This window comes from Emiliania huxleyi (genome assembly GCF_000372725.1).
Source record: "Emiliania huxleyi CCMP1516 unplaced genomic scaffold EMIHUscaffold_84, whole genome shotgun sequence".
NCBI lineage: Eukaryota > Haptophyta > Isochrysidales > Noelaerhabdaceae > Emiliania > Emiliania huxleyi.
This window is the reverse complement of record NW_005195736.1, coordinates 222,962-241,854: the sequence shown is the minus strand read 5'-3', so window position 1 is coordinate 241,854 and position 18,893 is coordinate 222,962. Positions and strand designations below refer to the sequence as shown.

General features: G+C 67.6%; 4 protein-coding genes across 4 annotated transcripts; 2 read left to right on the top strand and 2 right to left on the bottom strand.

Annotated features, from left to right (window-relative positions):
- Positions 1-851: 851 nt before the first annotated feature.
- On the top strand, positions 852-3,931 carry EMIHUDRAFT_219248 (hypothetical protein; the record flags this gene model as incomplete). Its single annotated transcript, XM_005758746.1, has 7 exons — positions 852-1,031; positions 1,176-1,372; positions 1,448-1,723; positions 3,035-3,294; positions 3,373-3,431; positions 3,662-3,688; positions 3,803-3,931. 7 exons carry the CDS (start codon positions 852-854, stop codon positions 3,929-3,931), a joined length of 1,128 nt encoding a protein of 375 aa, XP_005758803.1.
- A 1,874-nt stretch (positions 3,932-5,805) lies between these two features.
- Positions 5,806-7,742, bottom strand: EMIHUDRAFT_465884 (hypothetical protein). Its single transcript, XM_005758745.1, has 3 exons — positions 7,235-7,742; positions 6,837-7,111; positions 5,806-6,711 (listed from the first exon to the last, which is right to left on the bottom strand). The coding sequence occupies exons 1-3, from the start codon at positions 7,719-7,721 to the stop codon at positions 6,070-6,072; spliced, it is 1,404 nt and encodes a 467-aa protein (XP_005758802.1). The 5' UTR covers positions 7,722-7,742; the 3' UTR covers positions 5,806-6,069.
- Positions 7,743-9,379: 1,637 nt separating this feature from the next.
- On the bottom strand, positions 9,380-10,383 carry EMIHUDRAFT_438728 (hypothetical protein). The gene is made up of 4 exons (XM_005758744.1): positions 10,232-10,383; positions 9,948-10,162; positions 9,650-9,877; positions 9,380-9,557 (listed from the first exon to the last, which is right to left on the bottom strand). The coding sequence occupies exons 1-4, from the start codon at positions 10,341-10,343 to the stop codon at positions 9,447-9,449; spliced, it is 666 nt and encodes a 221-aa protein (XP_005758801.1). The 5' UTR covers positions 10,344-10,383; the 3' UTR covers positions 9,380-9,446.
- A 5,647-nt stretch (positions 10,384-16,030) lies between these two features.
- On the top strand, positions 16,031-18,539 carry EMIHUDRAFT_438725 (hypothetical protein). The gene is made up of 7 exons (XM_005758743.1): positions 16,031-16,566; positions 16,636-17,130; positions 17,204-17,255; positions 17,356-17,651; positions 17,793-17,819; positions 17,897-18,052; positions 18,133-18,539. The coding sequence occupies exons 1-7, from the start codon at positions 16,093-16,095 to the stop codon at positions 18,484-18,486; spliced, it is 1,854 nt and encodes a 617-aa protein (XP_005758800.1). The 5' UTR covers positions 16,031-16,092; the 3' UTR covers positions 18,487-18,539.
- The last annotated feature ends 354 nt before the right edge of the window (positions 18,540-18,893 follow it).

Here is an 18,893-nt window from a genome sequence, read left to right as displayed (position 1 = left end):
AGGGCTCACGCCCCGTCGTGCCCCGCGTCGCACGGCGGCGAGGGGCGAGTGGGGCGGCACCGGCAGCCGGCACGCGGGGGCTTCGTTGCAAACGTTGCTCGTTGGATTCGTTCATCGATCATCCAACACGGATTCAGCAAGGGACCATTGGGTTTGTACTATTAACAACGAAGGCGCTCCAAAAGGAAAAAAAAGTGGGGCGCCGCCTCACCGGCCCAAGTGGCGCAGGGCGAGGCGGCGAGAACCGAGCGAGCACGTCCTCGTGAGCCCCGTGGCTCCAACCAGGCCCTTCCTTTTTTTGAGCAGGTGTGACGCCGCGCGAGCGACGCTCCGAGATCGCCCGAGATAGCGCGGCGCGGCGGTGGGTGAGGTGAGGGGGATGGGGGGGGGGGCGGCGTGGCGTGGAGCTCCGAGATAGCGCGAGATCGCCCGAGATCGCGCGGCGCGGCCCCGAGATGGCGCGAGATCGCCCGAGATTGCGCGGCGCGGCCCGAGGCGAGGTGGATGGGCTGGGAGCGAGGGGGCGGAAGTGCTCAGTGCGGTAGATGGTCAGCTCGAGGCGCGTGAGCCGGACTTGTGAGCCGGACCACCCCCTCTTGAACCCTGCGTTGTTGAGCCAGGACTCAACATACTCGGGCTTTCATCCCAAACTGTCACTCCCCTCTCTCCCGGCCGAGGTGGGGCGCGCGCGGGGGCGGCGGGTGTGCGGGATGTCTGTGGGGCCGAGAGTGATATGCCATGTCCCGCCTTGCTTTGTTTTATAACATCGAAGGCTAAGCTCAAAAAAAGTCGGAAACACCTGGAGCGGCCACCGCCGAGAGGGAGCTGGCCGACGACCGAAGACCGGCAGCATGCTCCGCGGCCGGCTTCCTTCCGTGCTCCCTGCGCTCGCAGCGCTGCTCGGATCATCGTCTGCCTTCGTCGTCCCGATGGAGAGCCCTCCCGTCGACCGCCTCAGCCTCGTCGCGCCATTGGGCGACGCGGCCGGCACGACGCTCCGGCTGCAAGAGCTCGCCGCGGGCCGCCCGCTGGTGCTGCATCTCTTCACGGGATGAGGCGGGTGCTGGCCCTGTGCGTCCCAGATGGACAAGTGGGCCAGCGGCAAGTATTCTGGGCGCGTGGCCTTTGTGTGTGTCAGCCTAGCTGGGCCTCAGCTCGCGTCCACTTTCGTGAAGGAGCTCAAGCTGTCAGCGTGCACCGTCGCGTACACAGAGGACAACCCCGCCTGGGGGCAGCTCGGTTGCGGTGGTTTCATTGTGTACGGCAGCGACGGCCGCATCGCAAGCCGCGCGACGGCGGCGTACCTGGAGGTGAGGGAGCGTGCGTTCCATCACGTCGAGTCGCTCCTGGACGCGCTGCTCGACGGCGCAAAGTCGAGGCCGTCGCTGCCGCCGCCGCCGCCGCCGGACGCGCCCCTCGCCGTGGTGGACGGATTGGAACTCTCGAGGGCGGCGGAGACGTGTGGTGCGGCCACGCCGCAGTCGGAACGGCGCGGCGGCGGCCGCGGTGGAGACGTCGACGATCCCGTCGCATCGCCCGCAGCGCAGGTGCGTCTCGCCCCGGGACGCGTCCCGAGCGTGGGAATTGCCGCTCTCGACGACGAGCACGCGGCGTGCACGGCGGCGCTGCGCGAGCTCGCCGCCACACGCAGTGCCGCGGCGCTTGCAGAGGTGCGGCGCGCGTATGAGGCGCACTTCCGCCACGAGGAGGCGCTCCTGGACGAGTACCTCTGGAACGCGGCCGCAGCCGCCGCAGGCGGCGGCGCGGCGGCGGGCGGCGGCGCGGCGGCGGGCGGCTTCGATCTTCGCGCGTCGATGCGCCGGTCCCACTTTGCCGACCACGCGCGGCTCCTGCGCGAGGTGGCGGCCGCGGAGCCGGCGGCTGAGGACATGCCGCGGGCGGGCGCGACGACAGGCGGCGAGGCGAGGCCGACGGGAGGCGAGCTAGGAGGCGAGCGGGCGCGCGCGACGGCAGGCGGCGCCGCGCGCGAGGAGGGGCGCTCCGTGGTTTCGCGCGAGCTGGTGGAGCGCGTGCTGCGCGACTTCGAGGCGCACGCCAGCCGGTACGACTACTCGTACGGCGCGGACCTCGGCGCGGCGCTGCGGCGCGCCGGCGAGTCGCCCGCTGCGGTCCTGGCCGCCGCGGCGGGCGGCGTGGAACAAGGCGCGGTCTCGACGGCAGCCTTGTGAGTCGACCTTGTGATGAGTCGACCTCCGCAGCGAGCGAGCGTGCGATGGCGCGACATATGATGGCGGGCCCACCGAAAGCACGGCCACGCGCCTGTGATGGCCGCCGGAGACGCACAGGGCGCACCGCGCCAGGCCTGCCTTCGGGGCAGGCAGGCGCGCGCTTGTGTGCCATCGCATGAACAGGTAAGACTGCACAGGTAAATTTCTCCCCACACACACAAATTGGTGGGCAGGGGGGGGCGACCCGCGCATCTCCACACCCGGACACGGGCGCAGAACACAACAGTCAGCACTGAGCCCTGGCCTCGACACCTCGACACCAAACCCCGCCTCGGCTCCGGCTCAGGTCGTGGGGCATAGCTCGGGTGTAAACGGGGTCTGGGCAGCGGCCCGCCGCAGGCGCCGCCGGAGGCTGGCCCGCCGCAGGCGCCGATTTTTTTTGGCGTTTTTGGCTCAAAATTGAGATATTTCTCATCAAATTCTCATCAAAATCGAGCTCGCTACGAGCTCTCTAACTGCACAGCACCTCCTTGTTGAGCCTAGCGGCGCCCGTATCGCCCACGCCAACATTCTTCTTCTTCGCGTAAGATTCTTCTTCTTCTTCTTGCCCTTCTTGCCCTTGGGCCCTTGCTGCACTTAGCCGCTCAACCTCCGCCAGCAGCAGCTCCTTGGCATGCCGCGCCGCCTCCATCTGCTTTGCTTCCCACGCTGCCGCTTCCTCTCTCTCTCTAAAGCAGCGCCGCCACTAAGCGGCGCAACCAAGTTCTCGCATTGTTTGCATGAGCACGTGTCCTGCTTGGCGCGGCGCACAATCCGCGCGCGGCGAGTGAGGTGCGTGAGAGCAGAAGACTGACAGCAGGAGCTGCAGGAGCTGCAGGAGCTGCGCGGGTCGGATGGGCGGTGACGCCGCCGAGCGACGGCGCAAAGGCCAATCGCTGCTGCTGCGCCAACGAGAGCGGCGACACGAGGCTGCTGGCAGCTGGCAGAGCGAATCGCGATTCCGGCGGCCGCCGTCAGCCCGCCGACACCGACGGCCTGGCTGAGGTCAAACTCCTCCACACGTCGGACCAGCCATGCGTCGGCCACGGCGACGAGACGTCTGTATGTAGACAGCCCGACACCCGGGCGATAGAACATGCCAGCTGGGCTCTTCCAGGGCTCTCGTGGCCCTGGCGCGAAATAGGGCGGGCTGCGGCGGGCGCAAAAACTATTTCACAGGTTATGAAAACCGGAAACACTAGAGTCTGCAGAAGAGTTCGAGTGGTCTTCGTGCTCAGAAGGATCAAGAGAGCTCTATTCACACCCTTTGTGCGTTGAAGACCACAGGCAATGCCCGTTTACACCCACCCAACCGACGAGTCGCTGGGCCCTCTGACCTGAGCCGGAGCCCTCGACACCAACTCGACACCTCGTCCTCGAGCTCGACACCCCATGCCAACTCGACACCCTCGACACCCCTCGACACCATCTAGGCTGGTACCATGCTCGCCGGTGTCAAGGTGCCCATATCGACACCTCGACACCCCTCGACACCCGAGACGTTATCAGTACTGCTATGTATACGTACCGGCCCTGTATATGCACCCGTGTGTCCTGCCTATATGCATTGGCAGGGTCAGACGTCGCGCGAATGCATAGTCCATAGCGTGTCTTATGCAATACGTACGATGTTTTTGCCTTTATGTCTCAGCAAACAGTGCAGCGCTGCCGATGTCGCACTGGCGCTATGTGCTACGCATTAGCCATTTACGTATCGTCCGCATTATGCATCACTCAGCATAAGCGGGTGGGGAGGCCCTAAAACGGCGGGAGGGGTAGGGCTATATCGATAGAGCTAGAGGGCTCAACCACCCCTCCACCCCTCCACCCTCCACCCCTCTGGAGATGGAGATCGGAGATGATTTTTTATTTTTTATTTTTTATTTTTGGCCCGAAGAGCCTGCGGCGCCGGTTTCAACCTCTCCGGCCGACTCGCTGCGCGATTCTCGCTACGGCCCGCGGCGGGGCCGCACCCAGCAAGCTGGGGCCGCTCCTCACGGACTCGGCGCTGACGCGCCTCAAGAAGACCACTACTCGGGCTTGGCTGCGCCGCCCTCGGAGATGTGTCGACGCAAGATTGGAGATGACGCCGCTGTCATCATCTTTTTCTTTTTTTGATAATAAAAAGCTCACTACACATGGTTCCCCCACACCGTAAAGTTAAAACCGGCGCCGCAGGCTCTTCGGGCCAAAAATAAAAAATGAAAATAAAAAATCATCTCCGATCTCCATCTCCAATCTCCAAATCTCCAGCGTCATATTTTGCCGGATCCAGTCAGATCTCCGATCTCCATCTCCAATCTCCAATCTTCAACGTCATATTTTGCTTCTCCGATCTTCATATCCGATCTCCAATCTCCAATCTCGACTTGTGGGGGAGGCGTGTCGGGGGGGGAATCGACGTCCTTCCAATCTCTTTTTGAGTCTAAACTCTTTTTGAGTACCGGGTAGATCATCGAAAGGACGCTCGCTTGCAAGTTTGTGCGATGTCGAGTGCCTCTGTGCCTGGCCGCAGCGCGGAACCGTCATGGGGCGAGGTAGGGCGGTCGAGTCGAGCCGCGCTCATTCTCTTCGCCTCCCACCACAAGACGGGCACCGCGCTGAACGCGGCGCTTGCGCGCGCAATGGTGCAAGCGCGGCCAGGCACAGTGCGGCTGCTCAACACCGGCCTGGGCGATGGAGTCAAGAGCAGAGGGTACTGGTGGGAGCCGGCTGCCCTCCGAAGCTTTCTGGAGGACTCGCCGGACGGTGTCGCGGTCGGGTGGAACGAGCACGCATACCAGTGGCCGGCGGCAGAGATGCCCGCCGTGCGGTGCCTCGTGCATGACGTGCGGGACCCTGTGTCGATGGTGGTGTCGGCGTACCTGTACCACATGAGGATAGGGAGGTCAAGGCCGCGCTGTGGGGCACGGCTGTGCGAAGATTGGCTCTACTCGCGCCAGCCGTTCCAGCGAGGAGACTTTTGCGACTTTATCTCGACGAATGCCAGTCTCGGTCTGTACGGCAAGCTCGCTCTCGCCAGGTGTGACGCGGAGGCGCTGCGTTGCCAGCTGGCAGGAAACACGCTGGGCACCATCAGGCAGATGGATCACATGGCGGCGTCGGTCCAGGACCACGGCCCGCGCGCAATCACACTCGACCTCCTGCAGGACTGGGTGGCCGACTTTGAGGGCACTCTGCTGCGGGTCCTCCGCTTTTGCGGCCTCGACGACGGCTTCGCGAATGGCACGCTAGCAGCGTACAGGACCGCGGCCGTCGCATCAAAGGGGGTGCACGTCAACAAGGACCTGGACCGAGCAGAGGCGCTCGCAAACCTGCTCCGCCGGGCGTGCACCACCCCCGCTGGCGAGCTCGACATGGAGTGGTGTGCGACCGGCGGGCGCTTTGAGGAGTGCGGACCGAACGTTTCCTATCACTGTAAAGGAGAGCTGCGCAGCTCCTGTTGAGATGCGTGCTAAAGTACACCACTTTTTTGGCACACAAATGGGGGAGAACGAAATCGGGCATGGCACATTCGCACAACTCCCGACCGGCGGTCTCTTAAACGGCTTTATATTTTCTAACCCATTTCGCTTGCTCAGCCTCTCATCATTTTTGCTCAGGCGACAAAGAAACGAGTAATTATGCGTCTCTCTCACACACCGCCCTCCTCTCTCTCCCCCGGCACCTCGGACGCCGCCAGACCGTCCCAGCCCTCGAGACCGCCGCCACACACCGGCGGCGGCATCGGCATGACAGGGAGGGAGGGACGGAGTTGCGCAGGAGGCCAGCCACCACCGGGCTGAGAGAGAGGCATGCTCCGCGAGCGACCCACCGCGCGATGGGGCCCGCCCACACCGGCTCAGTCCCATCCGTCCCACTCGCCCAGCCGCTTCTCGCTGCAGTCGACGCGCCGTCTCCGCGGCTCGTCACCGCCGCCGGCCGCATGCAACCCCGCCGCACCGCCTGCCCCGTGCCGGCTGCCAGCCCCGTGCGCGGGCGGAGGCGGCTGGCCGGCCGCGGCGTGCGCGGCGCGTGCGTATGCCTCAAGATCGGCGCGGCTCATCGCCCCGAAATCGGGCGCGCCGCCGGCGTCCGTGTCGGCATCGGCATCGGCGGCGGCGGCGGCGGAGGCATCGGCGGCGGCGGCGGCGGCGGCGGCGGCGGCGGCCGCGGCGGCCGGCGGCGTCAGCACCGCCGTCCGCGGCGGCGGCAACGGCTCGGACAGCGGGCCGTTTCGTCTCCACTCCTCCCACTCGCCCGACGCGAGGAAGCTAGCGAGGATATCGCGCAGGATGGCGCGGCCGCGCTCGAAGAGCGGGGCCGAGGGCGGCGCCGCCGCCTTGGCTGCCGCGTCGCGCGGTAGCAAGATCGAGAAGGGCTCGTCTCCAAACTCGCCGTACAGCTGGTCGAGCAGCGCGCCCTCGTTTGGCATTTTGAACTGCCGCACCGCCGCCCAGATCGTGTCCCGTGCGATGGCTGCCTCGAGGTCAGACCCGTTCACCTGCAAAGACACGTCCACAGACACGTCGTCGGCACGTCCACGATCTCGGGTGGTCTCTCTAGCCATGCGCCGCCAGCTTGCGATCTCGGGTGATCTCGGGTGATCTCTCTAGCCGTGGGGGCTACCAGCTTGCAGAGCGGCCGGTTGAGCAGCTTCGAGGCGAGCTGGCGGCGCGCGGCGCGCAGCTTCGGGCTGTTGTCCTCGGCCAGCAGGTAGGACACCGCAGACTCGGCGGCGGCGGCGGAGTAGGAGCCGAGGAACCCCTCGACCTGCGGGCCGACCAAAGCGTCCACCTCGCGCCGCGCCGCGTCGACCAGCTGCGCGCGGATCGGCCCTAGGATCGGGAGCTTGGAGAGGGCCATGCCGATGGGGTCGGACTGGATCAGAAACTGGCCGATGCCTGGACATCGGTGACAACCAGCAGGGGAGGCATCTCGGACGCAGGCGGCCGGCGCTGTGGGGGAAGGGGGTGCGCGCGCGAGGGCAGGCTGCGGCGGCGGCGGCGGCGGGGGGGGAGCGGCACCATCGTACAGGACGTGTCCAAGCATGGCCTCGACAACCTCGCTGCGGATGAGGGCGTTGACGATGGCGGGATCGACGTCCATGTCCTCCGAATAGGAAAGCACCTTGGACGCCGTCTCGTTGCCCAGCAGCTCGCCGACCGGCCGCGTCTCCTGCCGAAGGCCGGCCTCGACCAGGTTCCAGGCGCGCGCAAACTGGCGGCGCTGCTGCGCCCAGAAGCGGTGGTCGTCGCGTAGGTCGCGAAGCAGGTGCCGCGCCTGGCTCGGCGGCAGCACCGACCGGATGGACTGCCGGCGCAGCCAACGATCCAAGGAATCCAGCAGCGCTTCGCTATCGGCGGCGCACGCATCGCGAGCCAGGCTGCTGCCCGGCGCGTCGTCCAGGGCGACCGCCGCGCACCGAGGCGCCACCGATCGCACGCTCGCGAGGCCGAGCGAGAGCCCGTGAGACAGGGAGGGCGTGAGGGCAAAAAGCAGCAGCGCCTTCATTGCTGTCTCACATAAACGCTGTCTGGCACTCATTGCGATGCAAGTGAAAAAAGAAAAAATGCATTCGCATCGGCCCGGTGGTGCGCTTCTTTGTTCTTAGCTCCCCGGCCCTGGATAGTGAGGCTGATGACTGCACTCCAAGTGTGCTCCAAGTACATCGTCCTAGGGGCCTAGAGAACACAGCCCCCTCTCCCTTTCAACTCTCTCGCACAGCACACAGGTTCGACACACCGCCCGGAGCCGTTCATCGGCATCGGCAGGGCCAGTGGAGGGGCGGGGTACTTCCTCCGCATCAGCCGCGGCCCAGCGCCATGGACGCCGGCCTCGGTGGCAGCCGGAAGAACTGCCTGTCGTTTTGGTAGAGGAGGGAGTTTTGCAGCCGCTGCTCGAGCGGCAGGTTACAGTAGCAGCGGTCGCCCAGGCAGCCGGGCGTCTCATTCGTCGCGCGAACCTTCGCCACCAAATCATCCCACGCCTCCGTCTTGACCAGCGCCCCGCTCTCTGAGAGATGCGCCACCCTCCGCACGCGGTACTGGTAGTTGATGCTCGACAGGCCCTGCTCGGGGTAGAACGAGACGCGAAGGAGGTCCTGCGCCGCGTCAAAGGCGACCGGCTCTCCGCCCGGCGCGACGAGCGTCTCACCCGCAGTCGGGATGAAGATGAAGTTGCCTAGCCCAAGGTCGATCCACCGCTGGTCCGGGGACGACACCAACGTCATTGGCGTGCGGCGCAGGCAGCAGCCGGGCAGACTGCGGGTGGAGCCGCACGGGGCGACGGCCCAGCAGGGGAGGCAGAGGCAGGGGCAGCAGCCAACCGGCGGGCACGTGAACGGGGAGAAGGGCGGGCCGTTGCACACTCCAAAGCAGGTCGGGTCCCGCGTGAAGTTGAGGCCGAGGTCCTTGGTGCCGAGAAATGGCGCCGTCGCTGTCGCCGGCTGCCAGTAGGCGTCCTGGAACGTGACTAGCACCTCGTTGGCGAGGTTGTCTTGCATCCAGTAGAGGCCCTTTAGCCGCTCCGGGCACTGTTCCGGTGCCACGCCTCGCTGGAGCATCTCGATGAAGACCTCGTCTCCGCTCTCCAGCAGCGACAGCTCGGTGAACCCAAAGCAGCACTTCATGTAGCCCAGACAGACGGCGGCGGGGCACAGCGCGCATAGCGGCGACCGGTGCGAGAACCAATTCACCGTGCCGAGATTGCACGAATCGGGCCATGGCAGCCCGAGGCAGCAGCTGACAAAGGTCCGAGCCGGGTTGAGCTGCGGCGGGTCGTAGGCGCCACCGTCGGCCGCCATTTTTGCCAGCGACGGATAGTCGCGGTCGAGCTTTGCGAGGGTTTCCGCGGGGCCGTTGACAATGGAGAATAGCAAGGGCGTGGCGCCGCAGCACCACGTGTCGGTCAAGTCGACAGTGCTTTGCATCGACAAGGCCGAAGCAGCGTACCCGTTGTCCTGCCGCTTCTTTTCGATGTACCTCGGGGCGGGCCTGGAGCACGCGGGGCGCGCGCCGCGCGGCATTGCAACGTGCTCAGGTACGACGGGCATTGCAAGGTACGACGCCTTCTTTCAAAAAAAGAAAACTCAGTCGCTCACTCCAAGTGCAATGAGTCCATTCGTCCCTTACAAGATCCGTCGCGCGAAACTCATGGCACATGGGTCGATCGCGAATTTCTTTGGTTTGTAAACGTGGGGGCTCCGTCTCTCGCTCACTTGAGGTGAGCTCTCCCCAACTACGACAAACGATGGCGCGAGCTTGAGCGCGCGCCAAACGTGGTACTGGCGGCCGTGAGCGTGACCACGGCCGCGTGCGCAAGCTCGAGCGAAGAGAGCGGCTCGACCACCTGGTCGAGCGACGAAGCGAAAGTGGGCGGCGGGTGGTGGGTTTGGGAGAGTGGGGCTAAGTGACACTCTAAACTTGGGCGCGGGAGATCACCTCGCCATCGATGTAGTGCATCGCCTTTGGGTTCGCGGCCGCCACGACGAGGCGGCCGAGGGAGGGGCAGACCGCCTCGACGAGCGGTACGAGGTACTTGTTGCGCGCGACGACGGCCGCGCTGTTGTACGAGGTCGCGACGCCGTCAACGATTGGCCAGCCTCCGTGCTTGGTGAGCGGGCTGTGCAGCCCGTCGGCCACGACCGTGGTTATCTTGAGGACGGGATCCTGGCCGGGGGAAGAGGGGTGGTCGCATCGGGAGAGGCAGGGGTGTGTGGTGCTGGGGGTATAGGCGCGCCTGCACGAGCGCGCCCGCGGCCGGCGACGCGAGCCAGATCGTCTCTCCAACGGCAACCTCGGACGCCTGCTTGAGCGCCGTTGCCGGGCCGGCGGGCAGCTTGTGCGTCGGGGTGAGCGCGACCGTCGCCGTCGCGGTGGCGAGCGAGAGGAAAACCGCCTTGGCGGACGGGTCGGCCAGCGAGAAGGAGGAGACGACGTCGAAGCCGAGGGTGCCTAGTAGAAGCAAGCGACGGTGAAACGAGTGAACCCCCCCCTCTCACACGGCATCGAAGGCGAGGGTGCCGTCGGCCGCAGCGACGAGGATCGAGTCGCCGGCGGAGAGCGAGGAGAGGGGGGCGGTCTCGCCGTCGGCACGCTGCACCATCGCAGAGCTCGGGAAGCACGACGGGTCCATGGACTGCGGGTTCAGGTCAAGTGGGGGCAACGAGGGCGGCGGCGACGTGGGCGGGGCGGAGGGCGGCGGCGGCGCGACCGCGCGCGGCTCGGTGTCCTCGCGTTCGTTGACGTTGGGGTCGACCTCGCTGACGGGCTGATTCAGGATATTGCCGGCTTGGGTGGCTGAGTTTCTCGCGAATACATAGTTCGCGTTGCGCACGGCGGAAAGTGTGTTGCCATCCTTGAACACGCTGGCCGTGCTCGAAGCAACCGTTCCCGCAGTCTGGAGTGCCCGACGGGCTGCCGATCGCTCGACGGGGTGGAGCGTCACGGTGAGTTGGCACTCTGGCAAGAGGCACTGCTGCGCAGGGCGAAAGGAGGCCTCGAGTTCAGTAACGTCGATGTCGTTCACTTCGGCGGAGATCGTGACAACGACGGTGAACTTGATCACGGACACTTCCTCCACGACAACGCCCTCGGGGAGGGGTGGAAAGGGTGGCTGCGAGGGCGGCGGCGGCGCGGGCGGCGGCTGCGAGGGCGAGCCGGAGGGCGGCGGCGGCGCCGCCGGCGGCGGCGACGGCGGCGACGGCGGCGGCGGAGAGGGCGGTGGCGGAGAAGGTGGCGAGGGCGGCGGAGGGGCAGGTGGCGGCGGCGTGGGCGGCGGCGGCAATGGCGAGGCGGAAGGCGGCGGCGGCGTGGGAGGCGGCGGCGACGGCGAGCCGGAGGGAGGCGGCGGCGACGGCGATGCGGAGGGAGGCGACGGCGACGCGGAGGGAGGCGGCGGCGAGGGCGAGCCGGAGGGAGGCGGCGGCGACGGCGAGGCGGAGGGAGGCGGCGGGGAGGGAGAGGCGGATGGAGGCGGCGGCGACGGCGAGGCGGATGGGGGCGGCGGCGACGGCGAAGCGGACGGAGGCGGCGGCGACGGCGAGGCGGATGGAGGCGGCGGCGACGGCGAGGCGGAGGGAGGCGGCGGCGACGGTGGCTGCGGCGGGGAGGACGGCGGCGACGGCGAGGCGGACGGAGGCGGCGGCGACGGCGAGGCGGAGGGAGGCGGCGGCGACGGCGAGGCAGAGGGAGGCGGCGGCGAGGGCGACGGAGGCGGCGGGGACGGCGACGCGGAGGGAGGCGGTGGCGACGGCGACGCGGAAGGAGGTGGCGGGGAGGGAGAGGCGGACGGTGGCGGCGGGGAGGGAGAGGCGGAGGGAGGCGGCGGCGACGGCGAGGCGGACGGAGGCGGCGGCGACGGCGAGGCGGAGGGAGGCGGCGGCGACGGCGAGGCGGAGGGAGGCGGCGGCGACGGCGAGGCGGAGGGAGGTGGCGGCGACGGCGAGGCGGATGGAGGCGGCGGAGATGGCGAGGTCGAGGGAGGCGGCGGCGAGGGCGACGCGGACGGCGGCGGCGGAGATGGCAAGGCCGACGGCGGCCAGCACACCTGGGACAGGCGGAGGGCCATAGGGGCTGGGCACGGGGGCTGAGTGAGCGCGAGAGTTGAGGAGCGCGGTGTGGGGGGAGCCAGAGATGCGAAGAGCTATGCAGAGGGGGGAGCGCGCGCCTTCCAGCCCGACTCGGTGACAAACTCGTCAGAGACCCACGTCATGGTCCCATCCGACGGCACGACACCGGCCGGGCCCGAGGTGCCGCAGTACTTCACGCCGTTGACGAAGAGGTGGTCGAAGGGGCAGTCATTGCGGAAATCGCCGTCGCCGTCGTAGTCGTAGTAGGGGTAGGGGTCCCCCTCCACGTCAAAGGCGATCACGTCCAGCCCGACCGGCGGCACGTTGTAGATGGTGCAGCCCTCGAGGTTCGGGTAGTCGTTCGGGAAGTCGGGCGAGGTGGCGCACGAGCCGCCGTCGGTGATCAAACACGGGCCGGTGGCGCAGACGTCGCCGAGCGGGCATGCCGGCAAGGACGGCGGCGGCGTGGCCGGCGGCGACGGCGGCGCCGGGGGCGTGGCCGGCGGCGAAGGCGGCTGCGCAGCCCAGCACACCTGTAAGAGGGGGGGGGGGGGGGCATAGGGGGTTGGGCACCGGGGCTGGGTGAGCGTGAGAGCTCAGGAGGGCAGTGTGCGGGGAGCCACAGATGCAGAGAAAGGAGCGCGCGCCTTCCAGCCCGACTCGGTGACAAACTCGTCAGAGACCCACGTCATGGTCCCATCCGACGGCACGACACCGGCCGGGCCCGAGGTGCCGCAGTACTTCACGCCGTTGACGACGAGGTTGTCGTAGGGGCAGTCATTGCGGAAATCGCCGTCGCCGTCGTAGTCGTAGTAGGGGCGGGGGTCCCCCTCCACGTCAAAGGCGATCACGTCCAGCCCGACCGGCGGCACGTTGTAGATGGTGCAGCCCTCGAGGTTTGGGTAGTCGTTCGGGAAGTCGGGCGAGGTGGCGCACGAGCCGCCGTCGGTGATCAAACACGGGCCGGTGGTGCAGACGTCGCCGAGCGGGCATGACGGCAGGGAGGGCGGCGGCAGGGACGGCGGCAGCGGCGGCGCCGGGGGCGTGGCCGGCGGCGACGGCGGCGACCGAGGATAAAATCCACAGACCGCGCCGTCCGTCCTCGCGCAGACCCACTCATCAAAGTGGGAGACGCGCGCGTAGACGCCCGGGAAGTTGGCGTCGGCGCAGCCGGAGCCCCAGCTCACGATGCCCGTGAGCACGTAGTTGCCGTCGGCGTCGATGCCGAAGAGGGGGCCACCCGAGTCGCCCTGGCACGCGTCCTCGCCGCCATTCGCGGTGTCGCCGGCGCAGATCATCGTGTCGTCAATCTGGCCACTGTAGGCAACGTTGCAGTCCTCATTCTTGACCACCGGCACGTCGACCTCCATGGCCTCCGGCGAGGACACGCCGCCGGAGGACATGGTGCCCCAGCCGGCGACGGTGAGCATGGCGAGGTGCTCCTGGAAGGGCGTGTCCATGCCCGGGCCGTCGAGCAAGTCGATGGGCGCATAGCCGGTTACAGGCGTGGCGAGCTTGAGCAGCGAGACGTCGTTGCTTTCTGAATTGGGAGAGCCGTAGTCCTCGTGGTTGAAGATCTCCGCCACCTCGTGCAAGGAGACACACGGGTCGGTGTTCACGTCGGCGACGACGTGCATGCCGACGGCCACGCGGCCGACGGTGTCTTGCGTGCAGTGCGCGGCGGTGAGCACCCAATCGGGCGCGATGAGCGTGCCGCCGCAGTAGTGTTTGCCGATAAAGTAGCCCGGGCCGTCGAGCGAGACGAGCCAGGTGTACCTGTCAGCAGACGGCGGCGGGTGGCGAGCGGAGCGCGGCGTTGGCGCGGGAGGGCGGGGCGGGCATGTACTTGCGCGCGGGGTCGACGGGCACGCCGCCGACAATCATGGGGACAACGACGGCCTTGGATGAGGTGGCGAAGCAGTAGCCCGGCAGCGGCGGCAGCGGCGGCAGGGACGGTGACGGCGGAGAGGACGGAGGGAGGGCGGTGAGGGTGAAAGTCGCGCTGCCGTAGGAACCGGAGTCGAGCGTGAACGTATAGCCCGCACCCTCCCACAGGTTGCCGTTCCAGCCGTCGCCGTCTGAGTCGTACATGTCGAGCGTGCACTCGCCGGGCGGCGCGGAAAGAGTGCCGGAGTAGGGCGCCCCTCCACTGCCGATCAACGCGCCGCTGCACGTCAGGGTCCACGAGACCTCGGACTCAAAGCTGCCGCCACCCACGGTGGCCTGGAACTCGATTGGGGGGGCTGGTGGAGCGAGCGGGGGCGACGGCGGCGGCGATGGCGTGAACAGCCTCATCTCGGCTCCCTGGTAGTTGACGAGGCCATGGCCAAAGTAGTCGTCGATGCCCGTCTCGCCCAGATCCTCGGCGCCCTCCTCAAGCGCCGTGCGGATGTCGGCGTTGGTATAGGACGGGTACCTGCGTGGCCGCGAGGCGTGTCCGATGCGGCGGTTTGGGTCCGACCTCTGGGTGGTGTTGGTGCTGGTGTTTGTGGGTGGGCGTGGTGTTGATTGGGGGGGGAGGGAGGGGGGGGAGGGAGGGGGGGGGGGGAGGGGGGGGGGCTCACTTGTTCCAGAGCACCATTGCCAGGCCAGAGACGTGCGGCGCGGCCATGGAGGTCCCACGGTACGAATCATAGCCCGGAGGGCCGACCCCAGTGTCGCTCGGAGGGCCTAGGTAGGAGACAATGATCCCGTGAGAACGGTGGGAGAGCGGCGGCGCTGCGGCCTTCTCGCACAGGGGTGGCACCGACAGTCGAGACGACGTCGACGCCTGGCGCTGCGATGTCGACTTCGTCGTTGTACTGCGAGAAGCTCGCCTTCTTGTCGTTGCTGTCGGTGGCGGGGACGCTCATGACCGAGGAGTAGGACGCCGGGTAACTGTAGCTGCTACTTCCGCCGTTGCCGGCGGCCGCGATGCTGAGGATGCCGTCATCAAAGAATGTCTGGAAGGCATCACGCTCAAAGTCCGACCGACCCGGACCTCCGAGCGACACTGCGGAAGAGGGGGGGGGGGTGTTAGATGAGTCAAAGACGGGGAGGGGATCTAGGCACGCTCACTCGAGACGATCTTGGCTCCGCTGTCGACACATCGCTGAACCGCATCGACGAGTTGTGAGGCATAGGTCCAGCCGCACGCCTCATCCTCGTCGGGCGTGCTGGGGTCGTCGAGCAAGCCGACCTCCCCAAACACCTTGACTATCTTCAGGTCAGGCGCGCCCGGATAGACACCGACCACTCCCTCCCCGTTGCCACCGACTGCGGCGATGGTGCCCGCGACATGCGTGCCTGGTGGGACGGAGGGAGGGAGGGTGGGGTAGAGGGGGCGGACGGAGAGACGGCGGGGAGGGGATATGGCGGCGGAGAGGGCGGCGGAGAGGGCATGCGTGCCGTGGTTGCAGATGTCGCCGCCGAAGTACGTCGTGCCGGCTCGGTCAGCTTGGAGCGGGTCCGCCGCGGTGGCGTCAGAGGGGAGGTCAGGGTGTGCGAGCAGGTAGCCGGAGTCGATGATGCACAGCGGATGCGTCACCGCCGACGGGAAGAAGGAGGCGTTCGGCACCGCTTCGTTGTACACACGCTCGATCCCCCATGGCGTTTCCTCGGCTAGCTGCCGCTTCCGCGAAGCCGAGGCCGAGCTTGTTGCTAGGAAGCGCCGCTGATCCTCCTCGACCCTTAGCCCCGAGCGCTCCGCCTGGTCCTGGAAGGCTCGCGCCGTGCTGTTGTCCTCGAATTCGACCACTGTGAGGGTTTTGTGGGCTGCTCGGATTGTCATATTGACGTTTCCGCGCCGAGCAGCGGCCATCTGCGCTGCCTGCACTGAAGCGGGCGACCCTCTCGTCGTCGTAACCACCAGCCTAGACGGGACCGCGGCGGCGGAGGCTGCGAGCAGGGCAAACATCCGCATGATTCCGTAGGGCGCCTTCGTAGCGGGACCGACGAACACGCGGCGAGCTAGCGGCGAGCTAGCGGCGAGCTAGCGGCGAGCTAGCGGCGAGCTAGCGGCGAGCTAGCGGCGAGCTAGCGGCGAGTAGCGGCGAGTAGCGGCGTGCTGGAAAGCGCGCACTTTCGCGATTTTTTATTGTTTATTTTTTGCTCGCGGTGTGTTGGTAATGGATGGCTCGGCGTTTTAAAATAACCGTTTTCCTGTGCTGTTTCTTTCAGACCAGCCCCTACGCCCTGTGTCCCTGGAGTCGCTGCTGCCAGCCAGGCGCGCCCCTGCCAATGCGCTGCCACGGCGCGCGAGGGGCGCACATGGCCGTCCTCGCCTTCCTAGTCGGCACATTGCCGCTCGCGTCCGGGTCAATCCGCCGACCCGAGATGGTGGCGGCGGCGCGATCGGTCCTCCGTCCTGAGGTGGTGGTGGGAAACCACAACGCCGAGGCTGTGGCGGAGGCGCACGTGGAGGCGGTCGAGGCGAACGTGGAGGCGGCAGAGGCGGGCGTGGTGGCGGAGGCGCAGGCGGCGGAGGCGGAGGCCGGGTGCGCGCTGCGCCTGCTCGGCGGAACATGCTGGTCGTGGCGCGATGAGAAGGAGGCCGTGCCGGTGCCGTTCGAAGAGGCGACGCCGCGGACTGAGGCGCTCAAGCTCGGGCCGTCGTGCGAGACGGACTGGTTTTCCGACGCGGTGGCGTCGCAGCTCTCCGAGTGGATGGCGTCTGAGATCCGGCGGATGCGCGGCAAGGACGCGCTGACGATGACGCTCTCGAACGACGACGTGCCGGTGCTGCAGCGGCTCGGCCTCGAGGGGACTGAGATCGAGGTGTACGGCGGCGCGCTCAGCCCCGGCGCGATGGTCACGCTGCAACCTGACGCCGGACACGTCCGCGGACACATCCGGGACATGTCGAGGACCTGTCGATAGGTCACGCTGCGCAACCTGACGCTGGTCGACATCGCGCCGGTCCGAGTCTCGTACGGCATGTGCTACGACGACTACGAGTGGTGGCAGAGGCAGGACCTGCTCACGCAGTGGCTCGCGGGGCGGGCCCCGGACGGCGCCCAGGTTGTGCTCACGCACATCGACGTGCGGGTCGAGGGGCGGTGGACGCTGCGGCAGTCGACGGTGGGCGGGATGCGGGTGACGTACGACTACGGCAGCGCGGAGCTCACGCTGCGCGGAAACATGCTGCTCGACTACGACATGCACGCGCTCACGACGTCCGCGATGAGGCGGTGCCGAGGCAACTTTGAGATCGGCGACCTCGACGTCGTTCCGTCGCTGATGCCGGAGGCTGCGGCCGAGGCGATGCTCAACCCGTTCCTGCCCGTCCTCGCGCAGGAGATCGCCTCCATCCTCTGCTACGGCGGCCCGGACCCCGAGGCCGGCCTCAACGTGGTTGGCGCAATCACGCCAAAGGTCCAGTTCTCTCTCGGGGACCGCGACTCTGCATCTCCCCACATCTCCCCACATCTCCCATCTCTCGCCAAAGGTCCAGTTCTCGGGCGGAGACTCGGTCTCGGTCCAGTTCTCCGGGCTGCAAGGTCTGCCCCGCGCCCCGCCTGCAGCCCGAGATCACCCCGAGATCACCCCGAGATGCAGCCGAGATGCAGCCGAGATCACCCGAGACGGCACCCCTCCCAGGCCTGACCAACGCCCTGCTGCGCGAGCACGCGGGCGTGCTGTGGCTGTTTGAGAACCGCAACGCCGAGCGCTTCCTGCCCTCCCCGCCGCCGCCGCAGCCGCCGCCACAGCCGCCGCCTCCGCCCCCGCACCCGCCGCGCGATTGCTGGCTGCCTTGCGGCGGCGCGTCGGGCGCCTGCCGCGGCTTCTGCGGCGGCAGCGGGCTGTGCTGCTCGACGAGCTACGAGCTCACGACGGCGGGGCAGGGAGGCTGCCCCAAGTGGGCTGGGTGCGACGGCTTCCACTGCTGCGTCGAGGCGCGATCCCGGGCAATCCCGGGCAATCTCGGGCAATCCCGGGCAGTCTCGGGCAATCCCGGGCAATCTCGGGCAATCTCGGGCAATCTCGGGTAGTCTCGGGTACTCTCGGGGTGCGACGGCTTCCGCTGTTGCGTCGAGGTGCGCGACACGGACGGCGACGGCAAGGTCGACGAGCAGCGCTCGTCCCATACCTCCAGAGTTTCGAATCCAGTGTGGGTTCAGTCCCGTGGGTGGTGCGGTAGGTCGATGAGCAGCGCTCCTTCTGGGACGCGTGGGACGGGGCAGGCTGGCACCGCCTCGGCTGGCGCGCCGAGGACACCACGCGCCGCTGGCAGCAAACGGCGGCGAGCCGCTGGCAGCAAAAGGCAGCGAGTGGCTTCAGCTGGCGCACCCACGAGGTCTCCCCATATCTCCCCACATCTCCCCACATCTCACCACATCTCCCCCCTCACTCCCCCATCTCTCGCTGTCCACGAAGGCCTCCTCGCACGACGGCTTCCTCGGACCGCTCGACGGCGTGCTCGAGCTGCGCTCGTACACTCCGCCGCCGCGCTTCCCCCCCCTCCTCCCACCCCCGCCGCCGCCGCCACCTCCACCGCCACCTCCACCGCCGCCGCCGCCGCCACCGCCTGTCGTCTCCGAGGCAGCCAACCGAGGCTGGTGGTTGCTCCGCGTTGAAGGGCGCTCGAGCGGCCCCTCTAGACGCTTGCGACCGCTCGCCACGACAGCGATTGTGCTACTCGCCGTCGCGTTCGCTGCTCTTGGCCTAGTAGCTGCGAGGCGGCCGCGAGTAGGTAGTCGCGCATCCTCCTCAGCCGTATTGATGATTTAGTTTGTCGTGACTCGGGCGTGTTTTTTGGACCCTTGAATGGGTGGCTGTACTCTTCGCTGAGCCCACGGCCACGGAGCTGGCCTTGCCATACCGTCCGCCTTGCGAGCGTGCTCACGCACGATCCTGGGCTCACGTGCTTGCACGCGGTCGCAGCGTCATCAAGATATCAAGGCTCCACGCCACGACAGGACCGGCCATGCCGCGGGGTGGCGTCCCTCGCAACATCTGGAGAGGTGGGCAACCTCTGAGGAGGCGTGCGGCGTGCTGACAGTGAGCAAGAAGATCGCTCCCGCGGCGCCAAAGCGGCGTGCGCGCGGCGGCAAGGCCAGCCGCGCGCGCCGGCTCGAGAACTTCCGGCAGCACAAGGCTGCGGCACCTGTGGCTGCTCCTGCGATCAAGTGGGAGCA